Raw genomic sequence first — 14,685 nt, 5'->3', positions numbered from 1 at the left:
ATATATATATATATATTCGTATATATATATTCATATAGACATTCATATATATATAGATATTCATATATATATATTCATATCGATATTCATATATATATATTCATATAGATATTCATATATATATATAAATATATTCATATACATAAATATATATATATTCATATATATATATTTATATGAATATATATAAGTTGGCGTTTTTTTGTATTAAAAACACTTGTCTTTCTTTGGTGGGATGAATTATGCTAATTTTTTGGGACAGGCATTTTGGGTTTTCATGAGCTGTGTGCCATAATCTTCAGTATTTAAATAATTAAAGACCTGAAATATTTCAGCTGGTGTGCAATGAATCTGAAATATATGAAAGTTTCATTTTTATCATTACATTATGGAAAATAATGACCTTTATCACAATATACTAATTTTTTGAGAAGGACCTGTACACGTGACACACAACTTTAAGTAGAATAGAGAAATAAGTTCTGCTGTTGATCATGTACATATTGTTTTCATCTGTATAAATTAAACTGAAAAATAAATTAAAAATATAAAAATTGAATGGTTGAGTACCTGCGAGCGGCGGTGATTATGAGATAACCCAAATCCACTTCCAAAGCATTCTTGCAAGCTCCAAACACGATGGTGTGGAGGTTCCTGAATCCTCCTGTGCACATGCAGCCTTTAGGGTTACATTCTGTTGCTGATTTATCAGACAACTCCAGAAAATGCACATGACTCCAGCAAGTCCTCACCTGACCTCCAGCTGTCCTCCACCACATGCTGGATCAGCCCTCCGAGGAAAGGAACCCTTACCAGCTCCAGCTGCTCTAAATTCCGGGCCGCTGCCAAGCCCGTAACCAGCGGGACGTATTTGAGGGAGTTAGCAGGCCCAGCACAGTTCCTCATGACAAAAGTTCTCAGGTTCACACACAAGAAGTCCTTAAATGGCTGAGGTTTAGTGAGACGGACCCACTTCAGGTAGAGGTGCCGGAGCATTGACACACAGGGGATCTCTGGGACGTTCACACCTACAGCAGACAACATGGAGGATGGAGCACTTCAGACAAAAGCTGGAAGAGCAAGAATGTGCTGAACTTATTCCACGAGACTTCAGCTCTGACATGGAACTGCTTCAGCCCACTCAAACTCACCAATGAGATGCAGGGTCTGGATCTTGGCCGTTATGGGGATGGTGAGCTTGTTCTCAGCAGGAATGGGAAAAGCGCCGTTACGGTTGCGAAATTTCCCCAGAATGTGAACCTGAGGCATGTAGTTCCAAATGGCTTCCACAAGCTCCAGATGGGACGTGTCTACACCCTGAAATTAGAAACTCAAGTTCATTAAAAAATAAACAAACATTAGCCAACGTGTTTTAATTTTTACGGGAACATTTTATTTGTTTAATCTGTCAAGAAACTCCACGGAAACCCTTGCACAATTTTCAAGCACTATCTCTGAGATTGATCAAACAGTGGAAAAGAAAAAGAAACAGGCTAACTAAAGATTCACTACAAATATTTCAGAAAAACATTTTAACAATATTTATGCCAATTGCAGACAAATTGTTTAGAACCAGAGTTCTGCATTCAATCCATTATACGCCTGTCCAAACTATTATACAGCGATGTATAGCAATGGTCCAGACAAGCAAAGACCTTGTTTAACCTTTGACCTTGATTTGTGACAGAAGGTACGTTGCGTTGTTTTTCAATTCAATTCAAATATACTTTATTAATCCCAGAGGGAAATTATTTGTTGTAGTAACTCGTTATCCTCATTTCATTAAGAGATGTTAAAGATACTGATGGCTGTAGACAGGAAGGATCTCTTGTAAAGGTCCATCCCACAGTGGATCCTAATAAACTGGCTGCAGATGCCATCTGATCCGTCCACCCAGACTCGGCTGGCCTCTCGGTTCCCCCGGGCTGTAGGACCACCCGAATGCCAGGCAGAACTCCTCCCAAAGCGATAGCCACTCCTCCCAGCAGTCTGCCGAGCTCCTCGTCACTGCGGACAGCCAACTGTAGGTCCCGAGGGATGATCCTGTCCTTCCACTGTCATGAGCCGTGTTTCTTGCTAGTTCCAGGATCTCAGTGGTCAGACATTTGAGCACAACTGGCAGGTAGATGAGAATGCGTCCACAGAACATCCTTTTCAACTCATTTGAGATTTGGGGCTGTAGTTGAGATATTATTTGAGCTTTTGACTTGTTAATCAGCTGCTGTTGGTTGTAGAAAACTGCCTTATTGCCATGGTTACGCATGATAACAAATGTCCAAAAATAAAAAAGTTTCAGTAAAAATCCTTCCAGCTGCACAGCATCTGAAACCACCATCCCAAAAACACGACCCACATCCAGAAAAAGAGGAATCACAGTTTCCAAAAGCAAAATCTCAGAATGAAAGTAACAGAGCTGCTCCAACATGCAGCCACCTTGAGCGGCACAATTTATATATATATTTTTTTTTTTTGTTTATGATGTAAACTACAAATAAAGTTGAGCAAATGAACAAAAACGTATATATATTTTTTTTACATAAAGTCAGGACTTATGTATGGAATCCTGAGGGAAAATATTTGTTCTCCTGCTATTTGTACAGCATTTTGGTTGGCCTTGTTGCTGTTTTAAGTGCTCTATAAATAAACTGGTATGGTATGGTTTTTGGAAGGTTTGCGCACTTTACTTAAAAAACATAACCTTGCTTCAGAAATACTGGCCAACTACAGACCTACGTCTAATCTAACTTTCATCTAAACAATTCTAGGGAAAATAGTTGCAGGTCAATTGTGTGAACATCTACAAAGAAATAATCTAAAGAGTTTCAGTCAGGGTTTAGAGTTCATAGCACAGAATCTTCACTGGTGAAAGTTACTGATGATATTCTCATAGCCTTTGACAATAGACATGTGTCTATACTGGTCCTGTTAGACCTCAGTGCTGCATTTGATACAGTTGATCACAATATTCTATTACAGAGACTTGAATATGATGTTGGAATTACAGGAACGGTTCTAAATTGGTTTAAATCATATCGATCTGATAGATTCCAAATTGTAAATGTAAATAATGAATCTTCATCATACACCAAGGTTAGTCATGGAGTTCATCAAGGTTCAGGGCTTCGACAAATACTCTTGACCTTTTATTTGCTTCCAATAGGTAAAGTTATTAAACAGCATGGGATACATTTTCATTGTTATGCTGATGACACACAATTATATTTGTCCATGAAACCCAATGAATCCAATCAGTTACATAGACTACAAGCATGTCTTAAAGACATAAAAACCTGAATGACACTTAATTTTCTGCTTTTGAATACAGACAAGAGTGATGTTTTAGTTTTTGGACCTGAGAATTTTAGAAATAAATTTTTCAGTCTTTCGCCCTCCTTGGATGGCATTAATCTGTCCTCCAGCTCTAATGTTAAAAATGTTGGTGTTATTTTAGATCAGGACGTCTTTTATCCACCACATAAAAATGTTACTAGAACTGCCTTCGTCCACCTGCATAATATCACTAAAATTAGAAACATCTCATCTAAAATATCCTGATGCATGCTCAATAATCCAGGTAGAAAAATCTAAAAAAGTTAACTCTTTCAGGGATGAAGATGTTCACATCCTGGACAGAGAGGAACGATGGTTTGAGAGAGGAGTAAAGGAGGCCATCTTTGTGAAAAGAAACCGTCCATCGTTAAACAGGGGCGGAGGCCTCCGGGTTCAACTGTCCCCCTCTTACAATGCTGGGATTGCTAGTATCACTCAGCCCTCTGTGAACAGTAAACAGCCATCAGTGTGCTAATGATCCATTGTTAGGCTGATGGTCCTTCTTGAGCATGTGATCAGCTGGTTTTGGTTGTCAGCAGCAAAACTGGTTGATCCACCCTGAGTCGGTGCTATTTAAGAGACTGAGCTGAATACAGCTCCTCAGACTGAGGAAGTCTCTCGGATGAGAGACGAAACGTTTCTACATTTTTTTGTTGATTTGCTTATTTTTTTTTTTTTTTTGAATGTCCAGAGGACCAGATTTAACTTTTTTAGATCTCATCTAAAAATGATGCAGAAAAACGGGTTCATGCATTTGTCACGTCTAGACTGGACTATTGCAATGGTTTATTATCTGGGTGTCCAAATACTTCTTGAAAACGTCTTCAGTTAATCCAAAATGCTGCTACCAGAGTCTTAACTGGAGTTAATAGGAGAGATTATATCTCTCCAGTTTTAGCTTCTCTCCATTGGTTCCATGTCAAATCCAGAATTTAATTCAAAATCTTACTTCTAACCTACAAAGCTCTCAACAACCTAGCTCCATCTTATATTCGAGATCTTATGGTTCCATATTTACCTAAAAGAGCACTTTGCTCTCAGACTGCAGGCTTACTCATAGTTCCTAGAGTTTCCAAAAGCAGAATGGGAGGAAGATCTTTCAGTTATCAGGCTCCTCTATTGTGGAACCAACTTCCAGTTTCTGTCCGTGAGGCTGACATATTGTCCAGTTTTAAGACTGGGCTTATTTTCCTTTTTGATAAATCCTATAATCAGGGGTGACTTGTCATGCTATCTTAAGCTTAGACTACTTGAGGACAAATTGACCCCATTTCCTTAAATGATTTGCTAAAACTGATGTAGTATGTCGGGACAACTTCGCTGTGGACATCCTATTAATTAATTATTCTTAAGGCTAGTTCAAGCACAAAGAATATTAATTGTTTAATTAACAACAAATTCTTACTTTTTCAAGTTAAATTTCTGCCATGTGACCAAGATAACTTGTGAGTGGAGTGTATAATTAGTGACATGAGACGTCATTTATCTTTGACCCATAAGAATAAATGCGGTAATTTATTTAACAGAATCAAAATTTAACATCAAACATGTACACTTGATTGGCTGATCTGTTTCTGATTAATAAACTTAGCAAGTTCAAATAACAAGACAACAGAGGATTACTGATGGAGAATAATTCATCTCTGAAGGCATTTAGCTTGATTTAATGGCGAAGGGGTTTAAAGAGGAAATTTAGAAGTTTAAAGAGTAGGATTTAGATTGATGAAGGAAAATGTGTTGACCAGGAATGGCACCCTTCATCCGACCCCAGCTCAGCCCCGGTACACTCGGTGCGTGACGACTCGTTACCTTTGCAGAAGATAAATCAGCTCCGGTACTGAGGTCCATTTCACGCTCCCTTTCAGCGTCTCCGGTCAGAGTGGCTGGGAATCGTCCGAAGTAGTGACGAAATACTCCATTCAACAAAATAAGCTTCCTTAGAAGTTGAGAACATTTAATGCTCGGGGTGAGATCACAGCGAGGCGTGCTGTGACTCCGCTGAAATGGATGGACCCTTGGCTCATGGTCAAATTCCATCAGCTCTTATTGTAGAGACTGTAAGACCTTAGCCTCCATTAAGACTGAAAGTTCCAGTCAGAACTCCAGTAAGAACTTCCAGTAAGACTTCTGTAAAACCTTCCAGTAAGACTGAATAGTTCTAAGTAGTGTTGACTTTTAAAGGGTATCCACTTCCTGTTACTTGGTACTTCTTGATTGGTTAACAAAACCAGCAGGGGTGGAGTTTTAGTGATGTCAGAGGGTTATTAGAAGTCGCAGACAGCAGAAATGTTTTTAAGAATGGTTAGTACAGACAGGAGAATATTTTGAAGAAGTGACAGACTTGCAGGCGCGCCAGTTTCTTATTTACTGTCTGGGAGTTTTAAAACAAGGCACTTCGTTCTCAAAACTTGTTCTCTGACTTTTGACCGACATCAAATCCACTCCTCATTCAGACAGAAGAGTAAAATGCACAATTACTTTGCAAATAGACAATTAACTTGTATGATTTAAGTCTAATGAGGTTTAAAAATCATTAATACTGTTTCACAGTTGATTTAAATGAGTGGTTTACTTCAACATTAGAAATGGTATGATTAAACACACTTTTGATTATCAAGATATTGTAAAATAGTAATGATAATATAAAAAAAGAAGAGTGTTCTTTCAATTGATTAATTCAGGATACAATTAAATAGTCTCTTGAAGAGATAATTTGTGCTCTGGATTCAAATCAATGAAATAACAGTTCCTGTCCCCTGAAGGTCTTCAGAGACAGATTGATGTAGGAGGTCTAGTTCACTACACTGAATACAGTAGTCCCTCGCTATGACGCAGTTCATTTATCGCGGACTTGCTCTATCGCGGTTTTTCAAACTATGATTGGACATGATACATAATTGGCTAATTGATGAATGAGCCACACAGTTGGCATGGAATTTTTATTTAAAATTATCTAGCAACTGCTGCACCTTTGTGCAGACTAGGGCTGCAACTAACAATAATTTCAATAATCAATTCATCGGCCGATGAATTAAAAATTAAAAACGTTTTTATTTCCACCCCTTTATTCCAAAATTGAACATTTGACTGACGTAGCAATTCACACAAAAAACAGGTTGCTATTTGACTATTCTGTTAGTAAAATTTTGAGTAATAAAAAATAAAAGTTAGTCAAATAGCTTAAAAAAATAAATGTACACAAAAATATATACAAATGTATCTTTATACCTGCACAATATTTAGCTACTTTGTAAAATGTGTCATTGAGGGAATGTAACCTGGATTAAAAGTGTGGATTATTGTAGTGAAGCCTTCGTCTTCAACCATCGACAGAGGCCTCATGTCAGTGACGACCATGTTCAGGATGTTTCAGTGAAGACAGCTGCTGCTGTGGTGTCCATGATGCCTGTCCATCATGAAGGATGTTGTTGTTTGTTGTGGTTTTCTGGAATGAGACAATAAATATGTTTTATAGCATAATTTACAGCAACTCAAGAAATGCCTTGTTTCACTTACAGTGTTAGGTTCAGGCAAAAGTAGCTAAAAGAGCAATTAAACACACACACACACACACAGGTTTGTTTTGCTATCTTTGTGGGGCCTTTGCATTGACTTCCATTCATTTTTCATTCATTTCTATAGCCTAACCATGACCTTTATCCATAACCTAACCATTACCAGTACATACCTAACCCTAAGCCTAACACATCCTCAATTCACACCTTAGTCCTAAACCTAGCCCCTAACCCACCAACGGGACTTCTTCTTATGGGGCCCGGGCTTTGGGACCCATAAGGAGCAGTTGGTCCTCACAATGTAGTATAAGTTGGAAAAATGGGCCTCACAAAGTAGCATAAACAAGGACACACACACACACACACACACACACATATAAAATACTTAATTACACACATTTGAGTAGGTGTAATAAATTACTTTAATTCCTGTTTAAATGCAATTCATCCTGCCATACCTGCAGTGTCTTCAGACTTTGCCAGCAAATTAAAAGTTGAAGCTTAATCATTAAATTATCTTTGTGTTAGATTTATTTATAAATCACATTTAAACACTGCTTGTACCAATTAAATTAAATAAAAAGTAACACACACGTTCTCTATCACCGTCATTAATCAGATAACAAACAAACAAACATACAGCTTCATCTACCAGACAGACTGACGTTACGTTTTCTCTCTTGGAAACAGAACAATTTGTTAAATTGTAGAGACTCACCTGCAACACGAGTTGGGAGTGAGACATGTATCAGCTGCAGCTCACGACTCCGACATGTTTACGTTTCATCTCCGTGGTTCTCTCGTGTCGTGTCGGCGATTTTCAAAGCGGCATGCTTCTCATTTTTTATCTTTGTGAAGTTCTCCCACACTTTGGAGGACTTGGGTCGAACAGTTTTCGCTGCGTTGGTCATTTGTAAAATTTACTTAAATTTCCTTTGAAAACACCGCCTCTGCTTTGCTCCCCCTCGCTCTGTTCAACTCGCGCTGCAGATTTATTAATTTTTTTCAAACTTTATTTAGTCAGTCAGCATCGACAACGAACTGCCCGTGAACAAAACGGCTCCGCAGCGCCGTGAAAGACGCATAATCGCGCAACACAACAAATCGATAACGAAATTCGTTGCCAATGCTTTTAATCATCGATTTTTATCGATTTTATCGATTCATTGTTGCAGCCCTAGTGCAGACCACAATGGAGGAGAAACGTGCTCCGAGAGTGCAGAGTGCAACCGCTGCACAGAGGCAGAGCTGAAATCATGACATTCCGTGCTCTTTAAGGGTATTTAGAGTTTAGAAACATTGTTTAGAATATTGCAAGCATGTGGGAAGGGTTTAAAATGTATTTATTTACATACATACAAAATGTACATACACACACACACACAAATATACAAATAATTAGGAATGCACGATATTGGTTCTATTTCGTACAGGCTTTGCACTTTAAGAGCTGTCGCTTAGTGGGTTTTATCCCGTCATGCAAAGCATTACACTGAAAAGTTTAGTCTACGCCCACCTGCGGTGTGGGCCCCACACGGTCTGTATAAATTACGTTAAGAGCGGGTAATCGGCTCCCAATTTTCTTCAGCAAGCTAATAGCACTGACCTTCAACAAGATGTCCAGCTCCAACACCACCCGCCTGTGTCCGTCCTGCAAAACCGGCTACTTGCCAAGTTTTGACCGGCACGACACCTGCGAAGGATGCCTGGGTCCCCGCTACGTCGCCCACGCCTCCTCCTGCCGCCTCTGTGACCTCCTTCCTCCAGAGGAAAAGCAGAGGAGAGCAGCCTTGTTTAAGCCTAACGTCAAGGACTGCCTGTCCGTGGCGGGAGACTGTTCGCTGGACAATGCAATCGACTTCTTCGACGCCGGCTCTCGGAGCGAATCGGATGGTTCCTCTGTGACAGGCGACGTCAGCAGAAGCCCCGATGCTCGCTCCCTCCCGGAGAGCGTAGTGTTGGAACACGAGAGGTGCCGAGCAGATGCTCACCCCCTCCGGGCTTTCCCACCTCAATGGCCACATCGCTCCCTGCCGTTGGTGCCCTCCTCTCGGAGCTGCCCAACATTATCCAGGAAGCTGCTGACACGAAGGGACTTTCCTTCCCTCGCCACCGCTCGCCCAGATCAGATGATCTAGCGGGAAGGTTTGGCTCCACTCCGGCTTGCCGTCCTGATCACATCTGGCCTCGTTTTCCAGCAGTGGCGTCCTACTGGAATGAGGCTGCGGCTGGTCCTGGTAAATTAAGAGCGCCCGTCTCCACTTTCGCTCCCATCACCTGAGTGGAGGGGTTCACCGAGCGGAACTTTCCCTTGATAACCCCCCCACCCCCACCCCGGAGCCGAGCCTGGCAGAAGCTTTCGGAGCAAAGCTGTCCAGTTTGGAGCAGCGTCCCGTCCCTCCTGGGAAACATGACCAGACGGTGACTACGCTCTCCAATCGAGCTCACCAGTGTGCGTTTCAGGCGGCCGCACCAAAAAACAACGTGGCGCTGTTGGCGTACAGCGTGTCCAAGAGGCTGGAGACCGCAGATCTACCTGAGGAGACCAAGAGCTCTCTTTGCAAGGCATCTGACATCATCCTCAACATGTGCGCCTCTTCTTCTGTCTGCATGTCCCGAATTGCAGCGTGGATGACAATGATTCAGAGGTCCAACTGGCTCTGTCACTCCCCCTCTCTGCCAGAAAAACTGCACTAAGACCTGATGGAGGGCCCCATCACGACGGACGCGCTGTTTGGGAGCAGTTTCAAGGCCCTGCTGGAAAACTCTAAAAAGTCGGAGGAGGTGTCAGAGACTGTGCGCCACCTCATCAAGCCGCGCGTCTCATCCCGCCCCCCGTCCCGCTGGAAGGATCGTTGTGAGCAGAGACATCAACAACAACGTTCCACGGCCGCAGCAGCGTCTTCTCGCTCCGCTACACCACCAGCTCTGTCCGTCAGAGACCAGCCCTCCTCATCCCGGCAACCGGCAGTTCAGCATTATCTAAGAGATCGCCAACAGGTGGCGCCCTGGGCCAACAAATCGCAGAGCTCACGGGGGAAAAGATTCAAAAAATGACGGTCTGCGGAGGGTGTGTGTAAAAATGACACGAGTTCTGAAATAAAACATGAACATCATTCAATGATTAAAGTGTCTGTTTTTAGCCAGTTTGTCAGCTCGGATGAACTCACAGCGGCTGCGCACACATCCTCCACACAAAACGAGCCGGTGTTTTTAAAAAAGGTTTTTCAGAATCACCGTTGCTCCAAAACAAAGAAGAGACGCTCGCATAACACAACAGTCGTAAGCGAATGTTGTCCGCAGAAAGAGTTCAGTGGAGTAACTCGTTTTCAGCCCGAGCTGCACACTCCTCATCGAAGCGGTGTCAAACGCGCACTACCGCGACGTGAGCAGCCTTCACCCAAATGGCGCTGCGTTGATGAAGGTGCGCACACAGCTATCTAGCGTTCACCGGCTCACATCAGCATAAATGTGAGACCGCAGAACGGGTCCAGTGAGAGACCTTGCTCTCAGCAAGAGTGGCACGCGCCTCACCGAAGCAAACGTGTGCTTCCGCGGCACTTGCAGCCTTCACTCAAACGGCACGGCGTTGATGAAGGCGCGCTCACTGCTTCTCACTCGCCCGCTCACGTCAGCATAAATGTGAGACCGCAGAACGAGCCCAGTGAAGGACCTCGCTCTCAGCCGGAGCGGCACGCGTCTCACCGCAGTGGTGTCAAACGTGTGCTCCCACGGCGCCAACAGTTTTTACACGCCTCTCCTCAACACAAGCCAGTCCACATAGACATGAATGTGGACCCTCAGCCCGAGCGCAGCACAGAGGCATGCTCAGAGCCCTTTCGAGGAAGCCTCGCCTTGGGTCACGCGGAACACACTTCCGCGGCACATGACGGCGGAGTGGCTAAAAACATGTTCGCCAGACAGATGGATGACCAGGCTGTTAAGCAAGGTTTACACGCTGCAATTTGCAGCCCGACCCCCTCCGTTTGGAGGAGTTTTAGAGACGGTCCTGTCATCACCAGACCAGGTCTCATCCCTAAATGCAGAAGTCCAAAAACTTCTGGTGAAAGAGGTGATCTCCAGGGTTCCCGACGGAGAGGAAAACACAGGTTTTTACTCACGTTACTTCCTGGTTCCAAAACTGACCGGAGGAACGAGACCGATTTTGGACCTGTCAGTTTTCAACAAGGCGATCGTGGACAGACCATTTCACATGTTGACAACCAGACAACTGTTAGACAACATCCAGAGAAACAACTGGTTTGTTTCCATCGATCTGAAAGATACCTATACTTCCATATACCGATCATCCCAAAACACAGAAAATTTCTGCGCTTCTCCTTTCAAGGGATGCAGTACTAGTACAACAGGCTGCCGTTCGGGTATTCCCTCGCACCTCGTACGTTCTCAAAGTGTGTGGAGACGGCCCTACAACCGTTACACAGAGCAGGGATGAGAGTTTGGTTTTACCTAGACGACCTGTTGCTGCTGTCATGCTCCAGACGGGAAGCAGCGATGCAGGCTCAGGTGTTTACATCACACCTGTTAAATCTGGGCTTCGCCATAAATTGGAAAAAAAGATCGATTCTCCAGGCCCAGACGATAGCTTATCTGGGAGTGGAGCTAAACTCGACCACCATGAGAGCTCGTTTATCAAAGACAAGAATCGACACTAAGAGTCCAGCTCCGCCACGTTAGACTGGGAAGATTAGTAACAGCTATTTCCGTCATGAAGCAGTTAGGAACGATGTCGTCAGCTCACACAGTGGTCCCGCTGGGTTTACTACACGAGACGCCTCCAGAGATGGTTTGCTTGTCTGCACGTCAGAATACGGCAACACTACGGCAAGCCGGCTGTAGTTAGCTTGTAGCTTCGCTACTTAGCTCTCGAAGAAAAGACTTTAATGCCACTTGCGCAGTTTTCAGCTCAAAAAAAGTAACGATTAAACTGACAACTCTGATTATACTTGAGACACAGCATTACTGCGGTTAGCCGGTAGAAGACAGATCTCTATCGTAGGCTAAATTTCTATAGTTTCTACCATGTACCGTTTATATCGCACATTCCTAGTTCCAACTAAATTCTTGTCTCTTAAAACAGCCCTGCTGCTGGCTTTAACATCCGCTAAGAGGGTGAGTGATCTATCTGCCCTCTCTGTCGCTCCATCATGTCTCAGAATTCAGGCTGACGGCAGCTCAGCTGATCTAAGACCAAATCCAGCTTTTATGCCTAAAAACATCACAAGCTCTTTTAAATCAAGAGTGATATAGTTGGAGGGGTTTTTCCCTCCCCCCCACAAATCAGAAGAAGAAGCATCTTTCCATCTTCTCTGTCCTGTGTGGGTGTTGACGTGTTACATAGCGCACACAGCTGCAATGCGTCAAACTCAACATTTGTTTGTGCATTATAGAGATGCATCAGCAGGCTGCCCGTTATCCACCCAGCACTTGTCACACTGGCTGTGTGAGGCCATTTCTGAAGCCTACAGAGCATCAGATTTAGAGCCTCCTGATATCCTCAGGGCGCACTCGACCAGAGGTATCGCATCTTCGACTGCTTTGCATAATGAAGAAGATTCTTTTATTTGTTTTTAAAAGTTTAAATGGTCTTGCTCCATCCTACCTCTCTGAGCTGCTTCACCCATACTCTCCTGCTTGGTGCCTCAGATCAGCTGATCAGCTGCTCCTGGAGGTGCCGAGGTCTAAGCGGAGGCTCAGAGGGGACAGAGCTTTTTCTGTTGCTGCTCCAAGACTGTGGAATGATCTCTCTCTTCCCATCAGACGAGCCCCTTCACTGTCCAGTTTTAAAACTCTTTTAAAAACACATTTTTACTCCCTGGCTTTTAGCACACACTGAATTTTGCTCTGCACTGTTTTTATTATTTTTATTGATCTTAATGTTTTAACAACTGTATTTATGTGTTTAAATGTTCTTGATTTTATTTGTACAGCACTTTGTGGCAGCTGTGGTTGTTTTAAAGGGCTTTATAAATGAAGTATTATTATAATAATGAAGTATTAATGGTATGACAATGCAGGATATTTGCACTGCGGCCGTGTGGTCAACACCCTGCTCATTTATTCATTTCTATTTACGTGATGTGACGGCTCGTTCCATGACACATTCTGTACTTAGTGTTTTAACAGAATGAATATTGTTGTTTCATGGAACCCCGTTTAAACTCACATCTGACTGCATGCATTACAAGGTGAGATGTTATCAGTCACAAGTTGTGACTGTTATTTTGGTTCTATTGTCACTAATCAGTTCATGACTGTTGTTACCAATCAGTTCATTTGATTAATAATCAGTTCACTTGTTATTATTAATCTGTTCATACTGTTCAGCCATGAATGGGTTGATTCATGGCCCTTTTTTCAGCATCTTCCCTCCCCGTTGAAACTTTCCGTGGCGTTCATGCATTCAGAACGCATAACTACACAACATGCGTCTGTGCATGGTACACATAATTACGCAACGCTTAATTACGCACATGGGGAGCTGAGTGATAAGACGTTTTTTTGGGCAAGCTTCCGCTTCATATGGTGTTCGAATGGACCCAGTGAGGCGAGGACCACATCTGCTTCGACCTTAACCCACTAAGCGACAGCTCTTAAAGGGCGGAGCCTAAACGAAATAGAGCGTTGGTTACGTACTGTAACCCCAGATTCTATGAGTATAGGCGTAGTCCTTTAAGCGTCGGGCCTTACTGGCTCCTAAATTGCTGGGGGAAAAAAAAAGCTATTTGGGATCCGATTACCCGCTCTTCACGTAATTTATAGGACCGGGTGGGGCCCACACAGCAGGTGGGTGTGGACTAAACTTTTCAGTGGAATGCTTTGCATGACGGGATAAAACCCACTAAGCGACAGCTCTTAAAGGGCTACATCTATACTCATAGAATCTGGGGTTACAGTACGTAACAAACGATTTTTGGCCGATATGTTAAAACTTATTCGTCCGATAACCAATGCGGATACAGATATTTTATATGCGTTCCTTTGTCAGAACATAGCCCTCTTATTTAAGATTATTTGCTACAAAAATTGTGTAACAGCTGTAAGAGCTGGTGACATATATTCAGTAACAGCCATATGATATGCTTAGCACTTTAACTTATATTAAATAAAAAGTGTTAAATGTTATTTATTAGCATTAGTCACCAGCGATGCTGTCTCACTTGTGGAGGCTTGTTCCGGGTTCCTAGCTGCAGTGAGGGATCCTCTGCACTCCTGTGCATGAAGGACAGCCTTTTTAAGTTCAAAGTGTTTGTCTATCCATTGTGCCGTAAGACTAATCATGCTAACGGGGCTAACACGACGTCCAAATGTCTGTGCTAAAACTCACCCAAGTGCTATCGGCTATTAGCTTCTCAATGATGTCGGAAATGATGGATTGTAACTTGAGTAGAGTTATGTCGAAAAAATATCTCAGACTGCGGACGATGTAGTGAGGCTCAACGTAGTCCATAAATCGTCAGAATCCGGTCCCTCACAAACAAAAAATAAAACTTTCACACCGCTGACATTTTGAATTTTCCTCTCTGCCGTGAGATTGAGTAGGAGCACGTGATGTCATCGCGTTGCGCTGCTGCAATGTCATCATGTTGTGCTGCAACATCATCATGTTGTGCTGCCGCTGCAGGCAAAAACAGCGTCGTTTATATCGTTGAGTTCTTTTAATGGAATGGCCGATGTCCGATATTGAAATTTAATGTTAATATCGGCCGATACCATGCCGACAATATTGTGCATCCCTACAAATTTATACATTTATATACATGCATTTATATACATTTATATACATACATTTATATGTATATATATATATATATATATA

General features: G+C 42.7%; 1 protein-coding gene across 1 annotated transcript in view; it reads right to left on the bottom strand.

The window, feature by feature from the left end:
- Nucleotides 1–14,685, bottom strand: part of fbxo38 (F-box protein 38) — a gene marked incomplete in the record, with an annotated part of 122,247 nt that overhangs the window by 70,474 nt on the left and 37,088 nt on the right. Inside the window, 3 exon segments of the mRNA XM_037675128.1 lie at nucleotides 571–664; nucleotides 753–1,028; nucleotides 1,152–1,317. Coding sequence (XP_037531056.1) covers nucleotides 571–664; nucleotides 753–1,028; nucleotides 1,152–1,317 — 536 coding nt within the window.

Source organism: Nematolebias whitei, chromosome 4 (genome assembly GCF_014905685.2).
Source record: "Nematolebias whitei isolate Nwh7 chromosome 4, NemWhi1, whole genome shotgun sequence".
Taxonomy (NCBI): domain Eukaryota; kingdom Metazoa; phylum Chordata; class Actinopteri; order Cyprinodontiformes; family Rivulidae; genus Nematolebias; species Nematolebias whitei.
This window is presented reverse-complemented; position numbering and strand designations above follow the sequence as displayed.